At 51.7% G+C, this 21,924-nt stretch overlaps 1 protein-coding gene across 2 annotated transcripts; it reads left to right on the forward strand.

Annotated features, from left to right (window-relative positions):
- Nucleotides 1-1,170: 1,170 nt before the first annotated feature.
- Nucleotides 1,171-8,473, forward strand: LOC100277897 (uncharacterized). 2 transcript variants are annotated; one of them, XM_035959509.1, is made up of 8 exons: nt 1,171-1,532; nt 1,654-1,828; nt 2,101-2,210; nt 6,549-6,627; nt 6,695-6,762; nt 6,908-6,974; nt 8,016-8,102; nt 8,189-8,473. In XM_035959509.1, exons 1-8 carry the CDS (start codon nt 1,314-1,316, stop codon nt 8,212-8,214), a joined length of 831 nt encoding a protein of 276 aa, XP_035815402.1. In that variant the 5' UTR covers nt 1,171-1,313; the 3' UTR covers nt 8,215-8,473.
- Nucleotides 8,474-21,924: the final 13,451 nt, after the last annotated feature.

Genomic DNA, 21,924 nt, shown 5'->3' on the forward strand with positions numbered 1-21,924 from the left:
GGCGATCTCGATTTATTTTTAGGTCTTTATTTGACTTTCTATTTACTTTTTCATAAAAATTACACTATATATATATATAACATCTCACTCTAACAGATTATTTATCTAGTTTTGCTAGTTAGGTGTCTAGCTAAATTTTACTAGTGAGAAAACTAATTTAAAGAGTCATACAGCTCGGCGAGTCAGATAGCTAGTATGTTAAAGAATTATTTTGCTGTTGAATAGCCAAAATTTGGCTTGACGAGCCATTTAACTAGTCTCTTGGAGATGCTCTAAGGGCATCACAAGACACAACTAAGAGTCTAAGAGCATCTTCAATAGGTTAGCTAAATAGTTTGTCAAGCTAAATTTTAGTTATTTAATATCAAAATAAATCTCCAACAAGCTAGCCATTTAACTTGTTAAATTATCCGGCTCTTTAAATTGACTCACTCACTAGCCAAATTTAGCTAGCAACTCTCGCAAATCAAACTAACTTGCATGTCGGAGAGTCTGTTGAAATTAGATGTTATATAGAGTTTAATCTTTATGGAGACAAATAAAGGGTTAAATAAAGAGACAAAATAAAGAGTATCTTGTAGATGCTCTAAGAGACTCAATTATACACTGGAGTGTTTATAAATGTAGTTCACTAATAAAAACAGAAGTAAATGCGTCTGTATAGCGTTGGATCGATAAAACAGACAAATTCGTACAATAGGAGTGAGACATCTGTTGCTACTTGATTTACGAGACAGAGACGTCTCTTCACGAATAACAATTCCACCGCGAGTTTTTTTGTGCAAAAATCTCTTTAGACACCTTAATAGGGTGTTTGATTTGAGGAAGAATCCAGTCCATCATCTTCTCACTCCTTACGTTTTTGATTTATGGAATAAAATAAGTTGATCTATCACCATCTCATTCATCATAGTTAGTTAGTTAGTAATAACATTAGGAATTGGATCATCCTACCAAATTTGAGGAATAAAATAATGATGCATTACCTTATCTTGGATGGAGTGATTCTTTAAACCAAAACCCTAAACCAAACACCCCTAAAAGTCTCTGTATTAAATATTACTGTACATACAGACGAGACATAAGAACCGAGTCGAGAGAAGAGATAAATGGAAGCCAGAGAGCAGAAACAAAGCGTTTAGCTGCGACTTGATGCGACTTAATTCGCCTGCGGGGCGTCTGATAAACCTTGTGAGCAATACGCTTCTATGTAAAAACAGTATCCACACTAATCCACATCACAAACCCCATCCCAATTCCCAGGCCCCGCCGCGTGCTTGTGGCCGCCGCCGCCGCCGCCGCGAGAGAGAGAGATGTCGCTCTGCTGCTGCTGCAGCACCGCCACCGGCCGCGGCGTTCTCCTCCCTAGCCTCCTCCTCGGCCGACGCCACTGGACGGGTCACCACCTCCTCAACCTCCGGGCCACCACGACCGTCGTATCCTCCTCCTCCGCGGCCGCCACCTCCTCCCTCTCGCCGCCGCAGCAGCGCCAGATCACCGTCTACGTGGACACTCTCCTTGAATGGAACCAGGTCAGTGACCCGAATCCCTGAGCTCCTCGGCTATCACATCTGACATTCCTAGGCACGGAATGTTTCCCACGGCGACGCGCTGCCCTGCGTGTGCCCCTCTCACTCTCTCGAATATGTTCAGAGAATGAACCTCACCGCCGTCACCGACGAGGCCGAGGTCATGGCGCGCCACGTGGCCGACTCTCTCGCCATGCTGCCCCCGCTGGAGCGTGTGTACCGCGGCCGTTCCACCTCCGCTGGTGGCGCTATCGACGGAGTCAGGCTTATTGACGTCGGCTCTGGCGCTGGGCTCCCGGGTCTGATCCTTGCCGTTGCGCGGCCGAGTAAACACCCCACTTTTCCATTTTAGGGCTTGTTCGGCTATTCCCAATACACATATGGATTGGATGGGATTAGAAAAAATTAAGAAGAAGTTTGACTTGTTTGGGATTCAAACTCATCCAATCCCACTCAATCCACATGGATTGAGAGCTAACCGAACAAGCCCTTATTAGTTTGTGATGTGGCTGGGAAAACGATTCGTGGCTGATTTGGCTATTGCAATCTCGAGTTGTTTTCACGGTTTCAGGCTGGAAGTTTACGCTGTTGGAGTCGATGCGGAAGCGGTGCACGTTCTTGGAGCATGCTGTTGAAGCCATGAACTTGTCAAATGTGGATGTGGTGTGTGACCGAGCTGAGGTAAGATGGTTTTTAGCTTAGCATATGCTATTATGCTGTGAAATACTATTCTTATTAGTCTGTCAAATCAGGGACGGAGTTGGTGATTCATCATGCCTAGGACCACTATATAAGCGCCCAAATAACCCATAATGGGCTACATACCTACAGTCCATATAAAAGGAAGGATAAAATGCATAGTGTAGAATATATCTCAGTTCCATGTTTGATTTCTTAGCTTTCTGTGACCTTAATCCTAGTTCCTAGCCATTAGAACTATAGAATAGGGAGTATAACTTCGGAGTTGGAAGTTCGCCGTATGGAGGTCAGAGTCCGGTGTCGATGACGATGGTGGCTCTGGTATAGCAGAGGTGGTGGCCTTCCCTTCATTAGCCGCATAGAGATTAGATCGGATCTCGATGTGTGTGGGTGGGGGCAGTGGCGAAGCTAGAGGGAATCAGAGGAGGGTGCACATGCCTTGAGGGTAAATGGTAATATCTTGTAGATGGTGCATATATGGTGAAAATCTAGTTTGTTTCACTAGTTTTTATAAATTTTCGTGGGTGCATGTGCACCCACTATTCCGTACCTTCACCTTTGGTGAGCAGTACAGCAAATATTGGTTCGTGTGCCGGTCCTTTCATTATTTATTTATGAGATGTGAGGGAGGCCATAATCAAGAGGTTGTTGTGCCCTCGATCAGGGCACGTGTGTTGTCCAGTCCCCTGACCGAGTTGAGTTGGATCAACCCAACATTCTCCTCCTTGATACCATGCTCAGTCGCGAATACTTAGAACTTAATTTCTTAACCGCTTAATGTTTTAACTTAAAGTTTCTACTTCTCAATAGATTAGTACAACAAGACTAAAGTGTTACAACAGCTAGTCATGCGCCACTGAACTTAGTGATTATAGTACACCTTTTTATCTTCAAGCAAAGTACTTTTTTTAGGGAGATGGTTGTATTGATGGCCCCTTAATTCAGAACCATAGATGTTGCATTAACACATGTCAGCTACATGTTTTCTAAACATGCTGGGTCTGGGTGAAAGCCCTTTAGTCAGCGGATCCACGAACATTTGCTATGTGTTTATATGTTCAAGTTTGATTGTTTTGATCCTTTCTCTTTTACAATATAATTCTTGATGTCAATGCGCTTGGTAGCATCCCTTGACTTGTTAGTCTATGGTCAGCAGATCATGCATATGACCGCGCAAAACACTGTTTTGCATTGTAGACTGCACATGTTACAGAGTGGAGTTTGAAATGAGAGATGAAGATGAGTAAATTGTTGGAGATAGCCTTATAGGAGTAAAATATTGTCGGTTCATTATCACAATATAACTTTAGTAGTTAGTGGTTTTGTTTTGTTGTTTACAACTTTCAAAGCGGTATAAACTTCTTCAACCACATAGCCTATCTTGTTGCCTCATAACATGCAACAAACTCAGTATACATTGTCAATGATACAGTGATAGTTTGTTTTAAGCTTTTCCATGATATTACTTCTCCTGTAGGTGTGAATATTTAACTTAGTGTGGACTTTCTATCTTATTCACATCCCGCATAATCTGAGTCTAAGTATCCTATAATCTTCAGGCTACTCGATTTTCTATATGTTAACATAAGGCCTTTTGTCCCTTCCAATGTCACAAGACTTCCTTAACGATTTCCTGTTCTTGAATTATTCGGAAACATGACAACCATCCTAGTTATGATTGTTAAGTCAGGTCAAGTAAATATTTGAGCATATATTATGTCTCCGACAACCAATACATACAAAATCAATCTTTATTCGATCGATTGGTTTCTGGGGCCTTGATTACTCCTTAACTTATCACTCTTATCTACTAGATTAGGTGTGCGGTTACATGCTTTTGCTTATTTTAGAGTCTTTGGTTGCAAATGATATATTCTCAATAAAGACACTAGATTAAGCAAGTTGAAAAGAAGTGTGATGAAGGTTTTTCTCCTTGGATATTCTATTTCAAGCGAAGCTTATATGATGTTCAACAAAAAATCCTTGGTATAGTTGAAGAAGTTCATAATGTTGAGTTTGATGAATCTACTGGATCTCAAAATGAAGATGATAATTTAGATAATATGAGAGGCATCCAACTCAATAATACAATAAATAACATGTCAATTGATGATATGAGGCCAAGGGAAGTGATAGAAGATGAAGAGATCATATATTTGCTCCTTCAAATGTGCTAAATAATGATCAATATCTAGTGCTCAAGATCAAGTAATCCAAACGTTCACAATTGCAAGATTATCCTTTGGATCAAAAGTTGGAGATTTAAGAAGTGTTCAAACAAGATCAAGACTAGCATCTTTTGTAAGCACTACTCATTTGTGTTGTCCATTGAGCCAACCAAGATTCAAGATGCATTATTGGATTGTGATTGGGTTAATGACATTCACGAAGAACTCAATAATTTCACTAGAAATGAAGTTTAGGAATTATTTTAAAGGCCCAAGAAACATAACGTGATTGACACCAAGTAGGCCTTTAAGAACAAACAAAGTGAAAATGACATTATAGTATAGTATGAAACAAAGCAAGACTAGTTTACACCCAAGTTGAAGGTCTTGACTTTGGAGAAATTTATGTCTAGATGCAAGATTAGAAGCAATAAGAATATTATTGCCATATGCATATGCTCATGACATTAAGATATATCAAATGGATGTCAATGGTGTATTTCTCAATAGATATATCAATGAACTAGTATTTGTAGAACAACCATCTGGTTTGAAAATTGCAAGAAACTTAACCATGTGTACAAACTCAAGAAATCATTATGTGAGTTAAAACAAGCACCTAGAGCATGGTATGAGAGGTTAAGAAAGTTTTTACTCTAAAAATGGTTCAAGATGGGTGAGGTTGATACAACACTCTTCACCACAAAAAACAAGTGTGTTATTTGTATGTCAAGTATATGTTGATGATACCATTTTTGTTTCAAGAAATCAAGAATTTTGTGAAGAGTTTGAAGAAATGGTGGCTCATGAATTTGAGGTGTCGATAATTGGAGAGCTTAATTATTTTCTTGAAATCCAAATCAAGCAAATTAACAATGGTACATTCGTGAGTCAAGGAACATATATGAAATATACGTTAAAGAAGTTTAGAATTGATGAAGCCAAATTAATACATACACCAATAGGGAACAATGGTTATTTGGACTTGATACAAGTGAAGAAATGGTGGATCAAAAGGTATACCGTTAATGATTTCTTTATGATATACATGAAGGTATATCCGTAATGATGGTATACATGATAGGTTAGGAGTATCATCAATTGAAGAAAGATTGTCCAACACCGGTTGAGATGGTTTGGATATGTACAACATAGACCTCTAGAGGGACTAGCGTGAGTTGGATCCTAAGGTGCGATAGTAATGGGAAGAGAGGGAGAAGACCAAAGTTGACATGGGAAAAGACAATAAAAGAAGAACATTCCTGGTGCACGTATTAAATCGTCACCATCTATCTCAGATTTAACGTCTCTGGTTGCTCTATATATTTTACAAAGTACATCATCTGAAGTGGTGGAGTGTAGTGGTGGAAGGTGTTATTTGTAAAATATAACAAGCAACCAAAGATGTTAGATCTGAGATGAGTGGTGATGATTTAATATATGCACCAAACTCAATGTGCACCAGATATCTTCTCTAAAAGAAGACTTCAAAGTATAAAATATACTCAAAGATTTAGCTTTGAATAAGAGTGCATGGAACAATTATCCATGTGCCTGAACCTTGACTTGTGGGTTGTGGCTTTTGTTGGATTTCAACTCTAGTTTACCTCAACTTGTTTACATGCTTTGTTATCGTTGCTGTGTTGATTCTACTATAGTTATTAGACTGTCTCCATACATTCCCCCATATATCTCCCTCCTATTTGTACTTTCTATTATATTTTACTACATCCTCTAAAAGATACTCTCCTAACGTACAGGGTGCCACTAACCATTCCCCTATACAACTCCCCTATACACTATAACTAAGTTATTTAATGTTTTTTCCCTTTTTGATTTTTTAATATTTATACTATCATAATACACATTATTATCAAGTTATGGAACTTAAACAGGAGTAATATCGCAAAGAAATGACGTAATTAAAGTATACGGGGAGCATAGTGCTCACCTTATATATGGGAGGAGTTTCATTTCTCCCTCATATGCTTCTATTTGTTTCCTGGTGATTGATTTTTTTAGAGACATTTCTTGCCTACCATGAAACTTGCCATGTCATGTTTACATTGTTGTTATGTTACTTGCAGAAGAATCTATCTGGTATCTTCATTGTTAAAAATGACTATTTTCTTTACATGGCTTTATAGGACAGAAAGTTGGCCAAAGTCTTGATTTCAGAGAAAGTTATGATATAGTAGCTGCAAGAGCCGTTGCTGAACTGAAAGTTCTAGGTATGCGATATTTGAATTTGTATTACAAGACCTGTTTTAGCAAATTATCTAGAGCTTTCTTTTGCAGCGGAGTACTGCATCCCATTGGTTCGCATTGGTGGTTTGTTTATAGCTGCAAAAGGACATGATCCCCATGTAAGTCTTGAATGGATTTTCTTGTCTTACTAGATGTGGTGCTGTTGTACACTGCAAACACTTATCCACATATTTTCTGAAAATATTTGTTGCTTTCAGAATTGGATTCAGCAATTTTGTTTAATTTCACATCTTTTTTGTACAGGAAGAAGTCAGAAATGCAGAAGGTGCAATAAAGAAATTGGGTGCTTCAATGCTTGAGTTATGTAATGGTATTGTCTCCTACTTTTTTAAGTGTGCTAAAGGATATTTCATATTTGTGTTCTTGCAATTTTATTCTCACTTTCTCTGTGACAAAAAGGGCAGTGGTGGTCATAGGACACTGATAAAATATGAATTAGTGTCCACAACATGCTTCAGAAAAAAAACTCCATAAGTCCATAGGACTCTATTTAGTCTTCTACAGACAAAATGAGGGTCCTGCAGGCAAAAAGGTTCCTACACAAAAATATCATAAAATTTGAGGCCCTGTTTGGGAACAAAGTTTTTGAAAACTACAGTTTTTGAAATACTATACTATACTTTAGTTATGACAATACCGTAGTTTATAATACCGCAGTTTTGAAAACTGAGGTCCAGAGCTAAGTTTAGAATGCCTTAAAACAACTATAGTATTTGCAATACTTCAGTTTTGAAAACAGAGATTTTACCCAGCTTGCCAAACACCATTATGTATATAATACTGCAGTATTTGAGAATACTGCAGTATTCTTCCAAAACTGCAGAAAAACTTTGTTCCCAAACACCCCCTGAGTGTTCTACAGACCAAAATAAATAAATAAGTAGCTGAGTTAATACTAGCTCATGTTGTCTATAGCGATTTCCACTCCTGTTTGACTAAGCGATGGCTTTCTTTAGTGAGTTATTTCTGAGTTATAATAACTTGCCTATGTACTTTCAACGTCATGCGATACTATTGCTGCTTTGCATTTTTATGCCTTTTATTTGTCATTTCATCTGTAAATTCTGGAATGGGATACCCAATGCTAGTGTTCGAGAGAAAAAAAAATACTCCCTCCGTTCTTTTTTATTTGTTATATTTTATTTTAAAAATAAACTAGCGACAAATATTTGAGAATAGAGGTAATATATCATACGATTATGTTGGTTGAAGTGAAACACAAATGTTGACCTATCCCTGTGCAGTTGTGGTCATTACTGTACTCCATTATTTTGCTGCAACATCTTTTCCAGCCTTTCAGGTTGCAATAAACATAAAGCTGGTAACATGGTAAACCTTTTTCTGTTCTCAGTTGAATCAATGGGACCTCATGGTCAACGAACAGCTGTTCTATACGTCAAAGAACGTGCCACTCCAAAAAAGTACCCGCGCCTTCCAGGTATCTCCATGCATGTGCGACCATGAAAAAACATCGCATTTTAGAAATTTCTGTAATCTGAAACATTTTCCATTGGTCCCATGCAGGTACTCCTTCCAAGGCGCCATTATGAGGAGCATGTAGACTTTTTCTATCAATTAAAGACCGATAATTGTGATTGACCTAGTTAGTAGGCCGTCTTGCTTTACAAGGATGGCAGGGTATCTTGGAATCGAATATCTGCTAAGGGTTTCAGGTATATCTATGTATGGCTCATCGTGCTTCGTGCCAAACAAGTTTGTACAGGAAAGCCTAAAAAACTTTTGGTTCGTGCTATATCAGTCCGAAGTGTAAAAACAGTGGCTCAGGCTAGCCCGAAACCACGTTATACCTTCGTTGGGTCATGCCGGTTCAAGTCCGGTCCGTATATTTGACCACATAAAATCAAAATATTACAACGATATAAAGTTCATAGCTTACTAAATTAAAGATATTAAACAATTGTAGCATTATTTAACTACACAAACTCCAAATATAACAACAATGTAAAGTCGATATCTTACTAAATTAAAGAAATTAAACAGATTGGGCTTAATTGGGCTATGCTGGCCCAAGCTCGGCCCATCTATGTGAGTCGTGCCAAGGCTCGACGGGCTAAAATTTGAGGCCTGGCCCAGGCTCGGCTTCGAGCAGTGCTAGCTCGGTCCATATTATTTCGTGCCGGGCCGTACTTTGGGCTCATATTTTCGGGTCGTGCTCGTGCTAGCCCGAAAAGCTCGACCCATATTTCCCGCACTATAAGGGCATGCACAACTCTATTTAATATGGAGTCTCCTGGAGAGTCTCTAGAGGGCTAATTGGAAAAACATACAAGAGTCCGTGTCTACATACATATTGTTTCATAACTACATTTATAATCTAGTGTCTCAATGTGGTATCGTTCAATTTATTAACTGTCTCTTATACTTAGAAAATCGAACCGCTGTCTCAGATTGTATATGTTCTAATATTTATTTGTGCCACTATGTTCCTGTCGGCGTTTCGAGACCGGGGGGTCCCTTGGGCCGACGAGTGAGTGTCGCCGCGTGCCCCAGCCCATATGGGTCGAGCGCGAGGGCGAGCGCGAAGGGGGGAGAGCGAGGCGGCCGGAGACCGACGTGAGAGAGGTGGGAATCCCGCGGCCTTCGTGTTCGTCCCGTGCCCAGGTCGGGTGCGCTTGTAGTAGGGGGTTACAAGCGTCCACGCGGGAGAGGGAGCGAGCGGCTCCTAAGCGAGCGCCTGTCTCGTCCTCGTCCCCGCGCGGCCAACCCTCTCTAAGAGGGCCCTGGTCCTTCCTTTTATAGGCGTAAGGAGAGGATCCAGGTGTACAATGGGGGGTGTAGCAGAGTGCTACGTGTCTAGCGGGGGAGAGCTAGCGTCCTAAGTACATGCCGTCGTGGCAGCCGGAGAGATTTTGGCACCCAACTGGTGTGATGTCGTGGCCGTCGGAGGAGCGATGGAGCCTGGCGGAGGGACAGCTGTCGGAGCGGTTGGGTCCTTGCTGACGTCCTCTTGCTTCCGTAAGGGGGCTGAGAGCCGCCGTCGTCACAGAGCATGCGGGGCGCCATCATTGCCTATCTGGCGGAGCTAGCCAGATGGGACGCCGGTCTGGTTCCCTGCGGCCCGAGTCAGCTCGGGGTAGGGTGATGATGGCGCCTCCTGTTGACGTGGCTGGCCTGCGCCCTAGGTTGGGCGATGCGGAGGCTCCTCCGAAGCCGAGGTCGAGTCTGTCTTCCGTGGCCGAGGCCGAGTCCGAGCCCCTGGGTCGGGCGAGGCGGAGGTCGTCGGCTGAGGCCAGGGCGGAGTCCGAGCCCTGGGGTCGGGCGAAGCGGAGTTCGTCGTCTTCTGGGACTTAGCCCGAGTCCGAGCCCTGGGTCGGGCGGAGCGTAGTTCGCCGTCTTCCGGGACTTAGCCCGAGTCCGAGCCCTGGGTCGGGCGGAGCGGAGTTCGTCGTTTTCCGGGACTTAGCCCGAGTCCGAGCCCTGGGTCGGGCGGAGCGGAGTTCGCCGTCTTCCGGGACTTAGCCCGAGTCCGAGCCCTGGGTCGGGCGGAGCGGAGTTCGCCGTTTTCCGGGACTTAGCCCGAGTCCGAGCCCTGGGTCGAGCGGAACGGAGTTCGCCATCTTCCAGGGCTGAGCCCGAGTTCGAGCCCTGGGTCGGGCGAAGCAGAGCTTCCTATGGTGCCTTCGGCTGGGCCTGACTGCCTGTCAGCCTCACTCTGTCAAATGGCACCGCAGTCGGAGTGGCGCAGGCGGCGCTGTCCTTCTGTCAGGCCGGTCAGTGGAGCGGCGAAGTGACGGCGGTCACTTCGGCTCTGCCGGGGCGCGCACGTCAGGATAAAGGTGTCAGACCACCTTTGCATTAAATGCTCCTGCGACTTGGTCGGTCGGTGCGACGATTTAGTCAGGGTTGCTTCTTAGCGAAGGCAGGGCCTCGGGCGAGCCGGAAATATGTTCGCCGTTGGAGGGGGGCCTCGGGCGAGACGGAAATCCTCCGGGGTCGGCTGCCCTTGTCCGAGGCTAGGCTCGGGCGAGGCGTGATCGAGTCGCTCGAATGGACTGATCCCTGACTTAATCGCTCCCATCAGGCCTTTGCAGCTTTATGCTGATGGGGGTTACCAGCTGAGAATTAGGAGCCTTGAGGGTACCCCTAATTATGGTCCCCGACAGTAGCCCCTGAGCCTCGAAGGGAGTGTTAGCACTCGCTTGGAGGCTTTCGTCGCACTTTTTTGCAAGGGGACCAGCCTTTCTCGGTTGCATTTTGTTCCGGTGGGTGCGCGCGAGCGCACCCGCCGGGTGTAGCCCCCGAGGCCTCGAAGGAGTGGTTTTACTCCTTCGAGGTCTTAATGCCTTGCGTAATGCTTCGGCTAGTCTGGTTGTTCCCTCATGCGAACTGGCTGTAGCCTGGGTGTACGGTCGGGTCCCAAGTTCTCGGGCTGGTATGTTGACGCTGTCAACGGTTCGGCCGGAGCCGGGTTTGCGAGAGCAGCCCCCGAGCCTCTGCACAGGGCGAGAGGGCGATCAGGGACAGACTCGGCTTTTTTACATACGCCCCTGCGTCGCCTTTCCGCAAGGAGGAGGGGGGGGGGGGGAAAGCGCCATGTTGCCCTCGATGGGCGCCGAACATGGTGTCTCCGGTGAGCTGCAAGCGGGTAATCCGAGTGGACGTCCGTGCCCCGTTCGTTAGGGGTCGGCTAGGGGCCCAGAGGCACGCCCAAAAGTACCTGCGGGTGATCTGCCGGACCCGGTCCCCTGGCGACGGGGTCCGAGGGCTCGATGCCTCCCTCTGGTGGGATTCCGTTACAAGATCGCTCCCGCTGGTCTCAGAAATGTCCTAGGGTACCTCGGGAGCGCAGCCCGAGCCTTGGTTATGTATCGAACATACCCATGGTCATCCCTCGATCGGCGTCTGAGGCGGCTGTGAACCCTTCGGGGGCCAGCCTTCGAACCCCTGATCAGTAATGGGCGCGGGGCCCGAATAGCCTGAGGCGACCGTGGAACCCTTCGGGGGGCCGGCCTTCGAACCTCTAACCAGTAGTGGGTGTAGGGCCCACGCGATCTGAGGCGGCTGTCGAACCCTTCGGGGGGCCAGCCTTCGAACCTTTGATCAGTAGGGAGGCTCGGAGCCTGGTTCCTTCACGGGGAAGGATCCTTTTCGGGGTATCCCCCTTTCCCGGTCCCTGTTGCAAGAGATAGAGAAAGAGGAAAAAAGGAAAAGGATACGAAATCGAACGACGCGGCGTACCTTTACTGGCGCGGTCATTATGGCGAAGGCGAAGCGTCGCCCGCTTCTCCTGCCAGAGGCGCCGCCTGTCCCACCGCGGAGTTAATGCGACAGGGCGAGTGGTTGACGGGGCGGTCGTTGCGCGTGCGCGAGCCGTTCGAGGAACGGAACACGGGCGCGTTGTCTTCACGCCATGAGAGAGGGTTCTCTCGCTGCCCCTGGATGGGATGTGAGCTTGGCTCGAAAAGGAAACCTGGTTGGCCGGAGCCCAGCCGGGTCGTCCGTTAGCGGGACCGACGCCGGAGTTGACCAGCCGAGGCCTCGGGTCGGGCTAGCGCCCTTGGAAGATGGTTGGCCGAGGCCCCCGGGGTGACCGGCCGAGCCGCCTGCTCGGGCCGGATTCCCGGAGAAGACCCTGGCAATGCCCGGGTGTGGCGATGACGTCGTCCTTCGGAGTGGAGACCTTCGGACCGCGTCGCCGTCCGAGGCTAGGTCGGACCTCGCCGACGGTGTCGTCGATGCCGAGGGTGCTGCTGCCCCCTTCCAGCGTCAAGACCCGAGCCTGCAGGATCAGATTGTCTTGTAGCGTGTGCCTTCTGCGGCCGCCGAGGCCAGAACACACACCCTCGCTGTGTTGTAAAGCTGCGTCTCTTTTCCTCTTGTTTCGAGTATCTGGACTTTTTTGTCGGTAACAGGGATGTTTGTGCGAGCAAGAGTTGCTTCTCGCGGAAGGTGATGAGTGAGGTATCCGTATCCCGGAGGCGTAGGAGTCCCTCGGCTCGGTCGGCCTTGCCGCTTACGCGCACTTTTACCCGTCCATGAGGCTCTGTCACCGACTCAGTCGAGAAGGCTCGAAGGGTCGCTTCGGCAGAAGAACTTCCGAACGTGAAGACTTGTCCGGTCCGCGGAATCACTTATCCGAACGTGAGTTACTTATCGCAGAAGGTGATGAGTGAGATATCCGTATCCCGGAGGTGTAGGAGTCCCTCAGCTCGGTCAGCCTTGGCTGCTTACGTGTACTCCGTCGTTTTCAGGATCCACTTTTCGAAGTAGTCAAAAAGCACGAAAGATATTCTGGCAGAAGAGATCTTTTTTCGAGGAAAATTTCAACGCAGAGGGGGTTCCCCCCCTTTTAGCCCCCAAGGGAGGGTCGGGCTTTGCCGAGGCGAGGCCGACCCTTCCTTGATGACTAAACTTTGCGTGGGTGCGAGGTATATGAACAACTTGAAAACATCTTAAGGGTAGAAGCGACGTAGCTGTTGGATGTTCCAAGCGTTGCCGTAGACCTCGACTTGACTGTTGGCCAGCTTGTACGTTCCGGGCTTCAGAACTTTGGCGATGACGAATGGCCCCTCCTAGGGGGGCGTGAGCTTGTGCCTCCCTCGGGCGTCTTCTCGCAGCCGAAGCACCAGGTCGCCCACCTGGAGGTCTCGGGACCGGACCCCTCGGGCGTGGTAGCGTCGCAGGGACTGCTGGTACCGCGCCGAGTGTAGTAAGGCCTTGTCCCGAGCCTCTTCCAGCTGGTCCAGCGAGTCTTCTCGGCTAGCTTGGTTGCTTTGGCCGGTGTAGGCCCTCGTCCTCGGGGAGCCGTATTCCAGGTCTGTGGGCAAGACAGCCTCGGCCCCGTAGACTAGGAAGAACGGCGTGAAACCCGTGGCTCGGCTCGGCGTTGTCCTCAGGCTCCAGACCACCGAGGGGAGTTCCTTCATCCATCGCTTGCCGAACTTGTTGAGGTCGTTGTAGATCCGAGGCTTGAGCCCTTGTAGGATCATGCCGTTGGCACGCTCTACTTGCCCATTTGACATGGGATGAGCCACGGCGGCTCAGTCCACCCGGATGTGGTGATCCTCGCAGAAGTCCAAGAACTTCCTGCCGGTGAACTGGGTGCCGTTGTCGGTGATGATGGAGTTCGGGACCCCGAAGCGATGGATGATGTTGGTGAAGAACGCCACCGCCTGCTCGGACCTGATGCTATTCAGAGGTCGGACCTCGATCCACTTGGAGAATTTGTCGATGGCTACCAGCAGGTGCGTGTAGCCCCCGGGCGCCTTCTGTAAGGGGCCGACGAGGTCCAGACCCCACACAGCAAAGGGCCAGGTGATGGGTATCGTCTGTAGAGCCTGAGCGGGCAGGTGGGTCTGCTTCGCATAGAATTGACACCCTTCGCAGGTGCGGACAATTCTAGTGGCGTCGGCCACCGCCGTCGGCCAGTAGAAGCCCTGTTGGAAGGCATTCCCGACAAGGGCTCGAGGCGCTGCGTGATGGCCGCAAGCCCCCGAGTGTATCTCCCGCAGGAGTTCCTGACCTTCAGCGACGGAGATGCATCGCTGGAGGATGCCTGAGGGGCTGCGGTGGTAGAGCTCCTTTTCTTTGCCCAGCAAGACGAACGACTTGGCGCGCCGCGCCACCCGCCGAGCCTCGGCTCGGTCGAGGGGTAGCTCTCCTTGGTGGAGAAATTGCAGGTACGAGGTCTGCCAGTTTCGATCAGGCGTGACCCCGCTTTGCTCCCCCTCGACGTGCAGCGTCTCGCCCTCGGGGGCCGAGGGTACCTCGGGCTGAACCGAGGGCGCCTCAGACCGGGCTGAGGGCGCCTCGAGCTGTGCAGAGGGTACCTCGGGCTGGGCCGAGGGTACCTCAGACTGGGCCGAGGTCGCCTCAGGCTCGGGCGTGTCGTCGATCTTGACGGAGGGTTGATGCAGATCCCGGGAGAAGACGTCCGGGGGAACCGTTGTTCGCCCCGAGGCTATTTTAGCCAGCTCATCCGCAGTCTCGTTGTAGCGCCGAGCGATGTGGTTGAGCTCAAGCCCGTAGAACTTGTCTTCCAGGCGCCAAACTTCATCGCAGTAGGCCTCCATCTTCGGGTCGCGGCAGTGGGAGTTCTTCATGACTTGGTCGATGACGAGCTGCGAGTCACCGCGGGCGTCGAGGCGCCGGACCCCTAGCTCGATGGCGATCCGCAACCCATTGACCAGAGCCTCATACTCAGCCACATTGTTGGACGCCGGGAAATGGAGGCGTAGCACATAGCGTAGGTGTTTCCCGAGGGGCGAGATGAAGAGCAGGCCTGCGCCGGCTCCCGTCTTCATCAACGACCCGTCGAAAAACATGGTCCAGAGCTCCGGTTGGATCGGAGCCGTCGGTAGCTGGGTGTCGACCCATTCGGCCACGAAGTCCGCCAAGACCTGGGACTTGATGGCCTTCCGAGGGGCGAACGAGATTGTCTCGCCCATGATTTCCACCGCCCACTTTGCAATCCTATCCGAGGCCTCTCGGCACTGGATGATCTCCCCCAGGGGGAAGGATGACACCACAGTTACCGGATGAGACTCGAAGTAGTGTCGCAACTTCCGCCGTGTCAGGATCACTGCATATAGCAGCTTCTGAACTTGTGGGTAGCGGATCTTGGTTTCGGACAGTACCTCGCTGACGAAGTAAACTAGCCTCTGAACGGGCAATGTATGCCCCTCTTCTTGCCTCTCGACCACAATCGCGGCGCTAACCACCTGAGTGGTCGCAACGACGTAGACCAAGAGGGCTTCTCCGGCAGCTGGAGGCACCAAGATAGGCGCCTTTGTGAGGAGCGCCTTCAAGTTCCCGAGAGCTCCCTCGGCCTCGGGGGTCCAAGTGAAGCACTCGGCCTTCCTTAAGAGGCGGTACAGAGGTAGACCTCTTTCGCCGAGGCGTGAGATGAAACGGCTCAGAGCCGCGAGACATCCCATGACCCTCTGTACGCCCTTTAAGTCCTTGATGGGCCCCATGCTGGTGATGGCTGCGATCTTCTCCGGGTTGGCTTCGATGCCCCGCTCGGAGACGATGAACCCCAAGAGCATGCCTCGGGGCACCCCGAAGACACACTTCTCGGGATTGAGCTTGACGCCTTTCGCCTTGAGGCATCGGAATGTCACTTCAAGGTCGGAAAGGAGGTCAGAAGCTTTCCTCGTCTTGACTACGATGTCATCGACGTAGGCCTCGACCGTGCGACCGATGTGTTCGCCGAACACATGGTTCATGCACCGCTGGTACGTCGCGCCCGCATTCCTCAAGCCGAACGGCATGGTGACATAGCAGTACATGTCGAAGGGCGTGATGAAAGAAGTCGCGAGCTGGTCGGACTCTTTCATCCTGATTTGATGATACCCTGAGTAGGCATCGAGGAAAGACAGGGTTTCGCACCCAGCGGTGGAATCCACGATTTGATCGATGCGAGGCAGAGGGTAGGGAACCTTCGGACATGCTTTGTTGAGACCTGTGTAGTCTACACACATCCGCCATTTCCCCCCTTTCTTTCTCACAAGCACAGGGTTGACAGGCCATTCGGGATGGAATACCTCTTTGATGAACCCTGCCGCCATTAGCTTGTGGATCTCTTCGCCTATCGCTCTGCGCTTCTCCTCGTCGAATCGGCGCAGAGGCTGCTTGACGGGTCGGGCTCCGGCCCGAATATCCAGCGAGTGCTCGGCGACATCCCTCGGTATGCCGGGCATGTCCGAGGGACTCCACGCGAAGACGTCGGCGTTTGCGCGGAGAAAGTCGACGAGCACTGCTTCCTATTTGGGATCGAGCCCGGAGCCGATCCGGACCTGCTTGGAGGCGTCGCCGCTGGGGTCGAGGGGGACGGCCTTAACCGTCTCCACTGGCTCGAAGTTGCCGGCATGACGTTTCACGTCTGGCACCTCCTTAGAGAGGTTTCCCAAGTCGGCGATGAGGGCCTCGGACTCGGCGAGGGCCTCGGCGTACTCCACGCACTCCACGTCGCATTCGAACGCGTGTTTGTACGTGGGGCCGACGGTGATGACCTCGGTGGGGCCCGACATCTTGAGCTTCAGGTAGGTGTAGTTGGGGACGGCCATGAACTTCGCGTAGCATGGCCTTCCCAGTACCGCGTGGTAGGTTCCTCAGAACCCGACCACCTCGAACGTTAGAGTCTCCCTTCGGAAGTTGGAGGGCGTTCCGAAGCAGACGGGAAGGTCGAGTCGTCCGAGGGGCTGGACGCGCTTCCCGGGAATGATCCCGTGGAAGGGCGCAGCGCCTGCTCGGACGGAGGACAGATCGACGCGCAGGAGCCCGAGGGTCTCGGCGTAGATGATGTTGAGGCTGCTGCCTCCGTCCATGAGGACCTTGGTGAGCCTGACGTCGCCGATGACGGGGTCGACGACGAGCGGGTATTTCCCCGGGCTCGGCACGTGGTCAGGGTGGTCAGCTTGGTCGAAGGTGATGGGCTTGTCGGACCAGTCTAGGTAGACTGGCGCCGCCACCTTCACTGAGCAGACCTCCCGGCGCTCTTGCTTGCGGTGCCGAGCCGAGGCATTCGCCGCTTGTCCACCGTAGATCATGAAGCAGTCGCGGACCTCGGGGAACTCTCCTGCTTGGTGATCTTCCTTCTTGTTATCGTCGCGGGCCCTGCCACCCTCCACGGGTGGCCCGTCCCTGTGGAAGTAACGCCGAAGCATGACACACTCCTCAAGGGTGTGCTTGACGGGCCCCTGGTGATAGGGGCACGGCTCCTTGAGCATCTTGTCGAAGAGGTTGGCACCTCCGGGGGGTTTCCGAGGGTTCTTGTACTCGGCGGCGGCGACAAGGTCCGCGTCGGCGGCGTCGCGTTTCGCTTGCGACTTCTTCTTGCCTTTCTTCTTGGCGCCGCGCTGAGTAGACGCCTCGGGAGCATCTTCCGATGGGTGGCCCTGGGGCTGCTTGTCCTTTCGGAAGATAGCCTCGACCGCCTCCTGGCCGGAGGCGAACTTGGTGGCGATGTCCATCAGCTCGCTCGCCCTGGTGGGGGTCTTGCGACCCAACTTGCTCACCAGGTCGCGACAGGTGGTGCCGGCGAGGAACGCGCCGATGACATCCGAGTCGGTGATGTTGGGCAACTCGGTGCGCTGCTTCGAGAATCGCCGGATGTAGTCCCGGAGGGACTCTCCCGGCTGCTGCCGGCAGCTTCGGAGATCCCAGGAATTCCCGGGGCGCATGTACGTGCCTTGGAAATTGCCGGCGAAAGCTTGGACTAGGTCGTCCCAGTTGGAGATCTGCCCCGGAGGCAGGTGCTCTAACCAGGCGCGAGCGGTGTCGGAGAGGAACAGGGGGAGGTTGCGGATGCTGAGGTTGTCGTCGTCCGGTCCACCCAGTTGGCAGGCCAGACGGTAGTCCGCGAGCCACAGTTCCGGTCTTGTCTCCCCCGAGTACTTTGTGATAGTAGTCGGGGGTCGGAACCGGGTCGGGAACGGTGCCCGTCGGATGGCCCGGCTGAAAGCCTACGGTCCGGGTGGCTCGGGCGAGGGACTCCGATCCTCCCCGCTGTCGTAGCGTCCCCCACGCCTGGGGTGGTAGCCTCGGCGCACCCTCTCGTCGAGGTGGGCCCGACGGTCGCGATGATGGTGCTCGTTGCCGAGGCGGCCCGGGGCTGCAGGCGCGGTGTTGCGCGTGCGCCCGGTGTAGACCGAGGCTTCCCGCATGAATCGGGAAGTCGCGACATGAGGTTCCGAGGGGTATCCCTGCCTTCGGGAGGCAGAGCTCTCGGCCCGTCGGACCGCAGCGCCTTCCAGGAGATTCTTGAGCTCCCCCTGGATTCGCCGGCCCTCGGTGGTTGATGGCTCCGGCATCGCGCGGAGAAGCATCGCTGCTGCAGCCAGGTTCTGACCGACCCCACTGGATGCGGGTGGTGGCCTGACCCTGACGTCATCGGCGACGCGGTGCTGGAAACCTTGGGGCAGATGACGTACTTCTCCGGATGGGGGTTGGCCCGCCCATGCCTGCCCGACGTCCTGGCGGATCGGCTCAAGCGCCCCTGCTCCCTCGTCGAACCTGGCCTGCGCCCCGCAGATTTGCTCGAGCTGTGGGTCATGGCCCCCCGCCTGAACGGGGACCATAGCTAGCTCCCGTGGGATGTCAACGCGGGGCACCGGCCTAGGGAGATCACCGTCCTCCGGCATGCCGAGATGATTGCCTTCGGAGGGACCCCCTAGATCGACGTGGAAACATTCGCGGCTTGGGCCGCAGTCCTCGTCGTCGAGGCTGCGGCTACCGTCGGAACAGTCGGAGAGGCAGTAGTCACATGCGGTCATGAAGTCCCGCATGGCACTGGGGTTGCCAAGTCCAGAGAAATCCCAACAGATGCTGGGGTCGTCGTCTTCCTCGGACCCAGAGGGCCCGTAGGTCGAGACGTTCGTCAGCCGGCCCCAAGGCGACCGCATGCGAAACCCCAAAGGGTTTGGACTCGCCTCTACGAGAGCGCCCACCAAAGCAAGGTCGCTAGGCGGGTTGAGGCTGAATCCGAATGACGTGGGATGGGAATCGGTCGGTACCTTTTGGTCGACGAACGGCGATAAAGTCACGTAGGGGACTGACTGCACCGTCGTCTCAGGTACGAGGGCGACGTCCAGCAAGCTTTGCGCAAGCGCGCTGGCGTCGTCCGCTTGCTCGGGATTGGCGTGTCGCGGGGAGACGGCGCTCGTCTTCGTCTCAAGCGCGGAGTCGATACCCGGTGCGCCCCCCGTTGGGGTGCCGGCGCTGTCGACTCGCTCGACAGCCGACGAGGCGCTGCCTCCTGCTTGGCCTTGGTTGCCCTGCCTTCCCCTCCGCCGACGGGGAAGAAGGCAGGACGAGCTTGAAGGTTGTTCTTCCGCCACGCGGGGAAGACGTCGTCGATTCCGCCGCCGGCGGGCGGGCTGTCGGCCGCCATTGTCGTTGTCACGCGGCGGTGGAAGGAGTATCATGTCGTAGCTGCCGTCGAAGGACATGAACTCAAGACTCCCGAAACGGAGCACCGTCCCGGGTTGGAGAGGTCGCTGGAGACTGCCCATCTGGAGCTTGATGGGAAGCTGTCCGTCAACACGCAGCAGGCCCCTACCTGGCGCGCCAACTGTCGGCGTTTCGAGACCGGGGGGTCCCTTGGGCCGACGAGTGAGTGTCGCCGCGTGCCCCAGCCCAGATGGGTCGAGCGCGAGGGCGAGCGCGAAGGGGGGAGAGCGAGGCGGCTGGAGACCGGCGTGAGAGAGGTGGAAGTCCCGCGGCCTTCGTGTTCGTCCCGCGCCCAGGTCAGGTGCGCTTGCAGTAGGGGGTTACAAGCGTCCACGCGGGAGAGGGAGCGAGCGGCTCCTAAGCGAGCGCCTGTCTCGTCCTCGTCCCCGCGCGGCCAACCCTCTCTAAGAGGGTGAAAGGGAAATGTGCCTTTGGGCCATTTCTAAGTATTTTGGTGATTGAGTGCCAACACAAGTGCTTAAATGTGAATTTATGCTCATGGATGGACAAAGTGCAAATCAAGAGTAAAGGTATGTTTCTAAGCCTTAGTACATTGGTTTTGTGTACTAATATACTTGTCTAAGTGTTAGAAACAGAAAGAAGAAGAAAAGAAAAGAGGTGAAAAAGGCTTGGCTGTGTACAGCCAAGACTCAGCTCAGTCTGGCACACCGGACTGTCCGGTGGTGCACCGGACAGTGTCCGGTGCGCCAGGCTGACTCGGCGTGAAGTGGCCGCTCTCGGGAATTCGCCGACGGCGTACGGCTAAAATTCACCGGACTGTCCGGTGTGCACCGGACTGTCCGGTGAGCCATCGGTCGGCCGGGCCAACGGTCGGCCGCGGAATCTACGCGCGACACGTGGCCGGGCCAACGGTCGGAAGGGGGCACCGGACTGTCCGGTGTGCACCGGACATGTCCGGTGCGCCAACGGCTCCAAGGCCGCCAACGGTCGGCTTCGCCATTTTAGGAAGGAAATCGGGCACCGGACAGTGTCCGGTGTGCACCGGACTGTCCGGTGCACCCGACGACAGAAGGCAAGATTGGCCTTCCAGATTTGCTCTCAACGGCTCCTAGCTGCCTTGGGGCTATAAAAGGGACCTCTAGGCGCATGGAGGAGAATACCAAGCAACCTTAGAGCATTCTTGATCATCCACACTCAGTCTTTGCGCATTCGTTTGTCATTCTCAGTGATTCGAGCTCCGTTCTAGTGAGAACTTTGAGATAGTCTTTTGAGCTCGATTCTTGGCCGTGTGTGTGCGCATTTTGCTGTGGATTTGTGTGTGTTGCTTCCCTCCCTTACTCCGTGCTTCTTTGTGAACTTCAAGTGTAAGGGCGAGAGACTCCAAGTTGTGGAGATTCCTCGCGAACGCGATAAGAAAAGAAAAGCATAACACTGTGGTATTCAAGTTGATCATTGGATCACTTGAGAGGAGTTGAGTGCAACTCTCGTCCGTTGGGACGCCACAACGTGGATTAGGCAAGTTTTGTACTTGGCCGAACCACGGGATAAACCACTGTGTCTTCTCTGTGTTGAACTCCTTGTGGTTATCGTATTGTGCAAGATCTTCTCTCTAGCCACTTGGCATTAACTGTGCTAACGCTTAATCAAAGTTTTGTGGCTTAAGTTTTTAAGTTTTACAGGATCACCTATTCACCCCCCCTCTAGGTGCTCTCATTTGGTATCAGAGCCGTTCTCTTCAATAAAGGGACTAACCGCCCGAAGAGATGGATCCTAAGGGCAAGGGGATGGTGATCAACGACAAGGAGAAGGAGTCCTTCGTCAACGAGCCCAACGATGACAGGCCCACCGACTCAGGCTCGGGCCACAAAAGAAAAGACTGGAGGAAGAAGAAGACAAGGCGCATCAAGGAAATTGTCTACTACGACAGCGACGAATCTTCCTCCTCCCAAAAGGACGACGACGACTACGATAGACGAAAGACGGTTAACTCAAACTTTTCTTTCGATTACTCGCGCATCCCGCATAGTTCAAATGCTCAATTGCTCCCCATTCCACTTGGCAAGCCCCCTCACTTTGATGGAGAGGATTACGGATTTTGGAGCCACAAAATGCGTACTCACCTGTTTTCTCTCCATCCAAGCATTTGGGAGATTGTGGAAAGTGGAATGAAATTTGATAGCTTGGATAGCCCTGTGTTTATTAATGAACAGATTCATAAAAATGCACAAGCTACTACTGTGTTGCTAGCCTCTTTGTGCAGGGACGAGTATCACAAGGTGAGCGGCTTGGACAATGCCAAGCAGATCTGGGACACCCTCAAGATCTCTCATGAGGGAAACGACGTCACCTTGCTCACCAAAATGGAGTTGGTGGAGGGCAAGCTTGGA

This window comes from Zea mays, chromosome 6 (genome assembly GCF_902167145.1).
Source record: "Zea mays cultivar B73 chromosome 6, Zm-B73-REFERENCE-NAM-5.0, whole genome shotgun sequence".
NCBI lineage: Eukaryota > Viridiplantae > Streptophyta > Magnoliopsida > Poales > Poaceae > Zea > Zea mays.

Coding starts and splice junctions, on each gene's coding strand:
- LOC100277897 (XM_035959509.1), top strand. CDS start 1,314: ATGTCGCTCTGCTGCTGCTGCAGCACCGCCACCGGCCGCGGCGTTCTC. Junction 2,211..6,548: donor TGGTGTGTGACCGAGCTGAG/GTAAGATGGTTT, acceptor TTTATAGGACAG/AAAGTTGGCCAAAGTCTTGA. Junction 6,763..6,907: donor CAAAAGGACATGATCCCCAT/GTAAGTCTTGAA, acceptor TTTTTTGTACAG/GAAGAAGTCAGAAATGCAGA.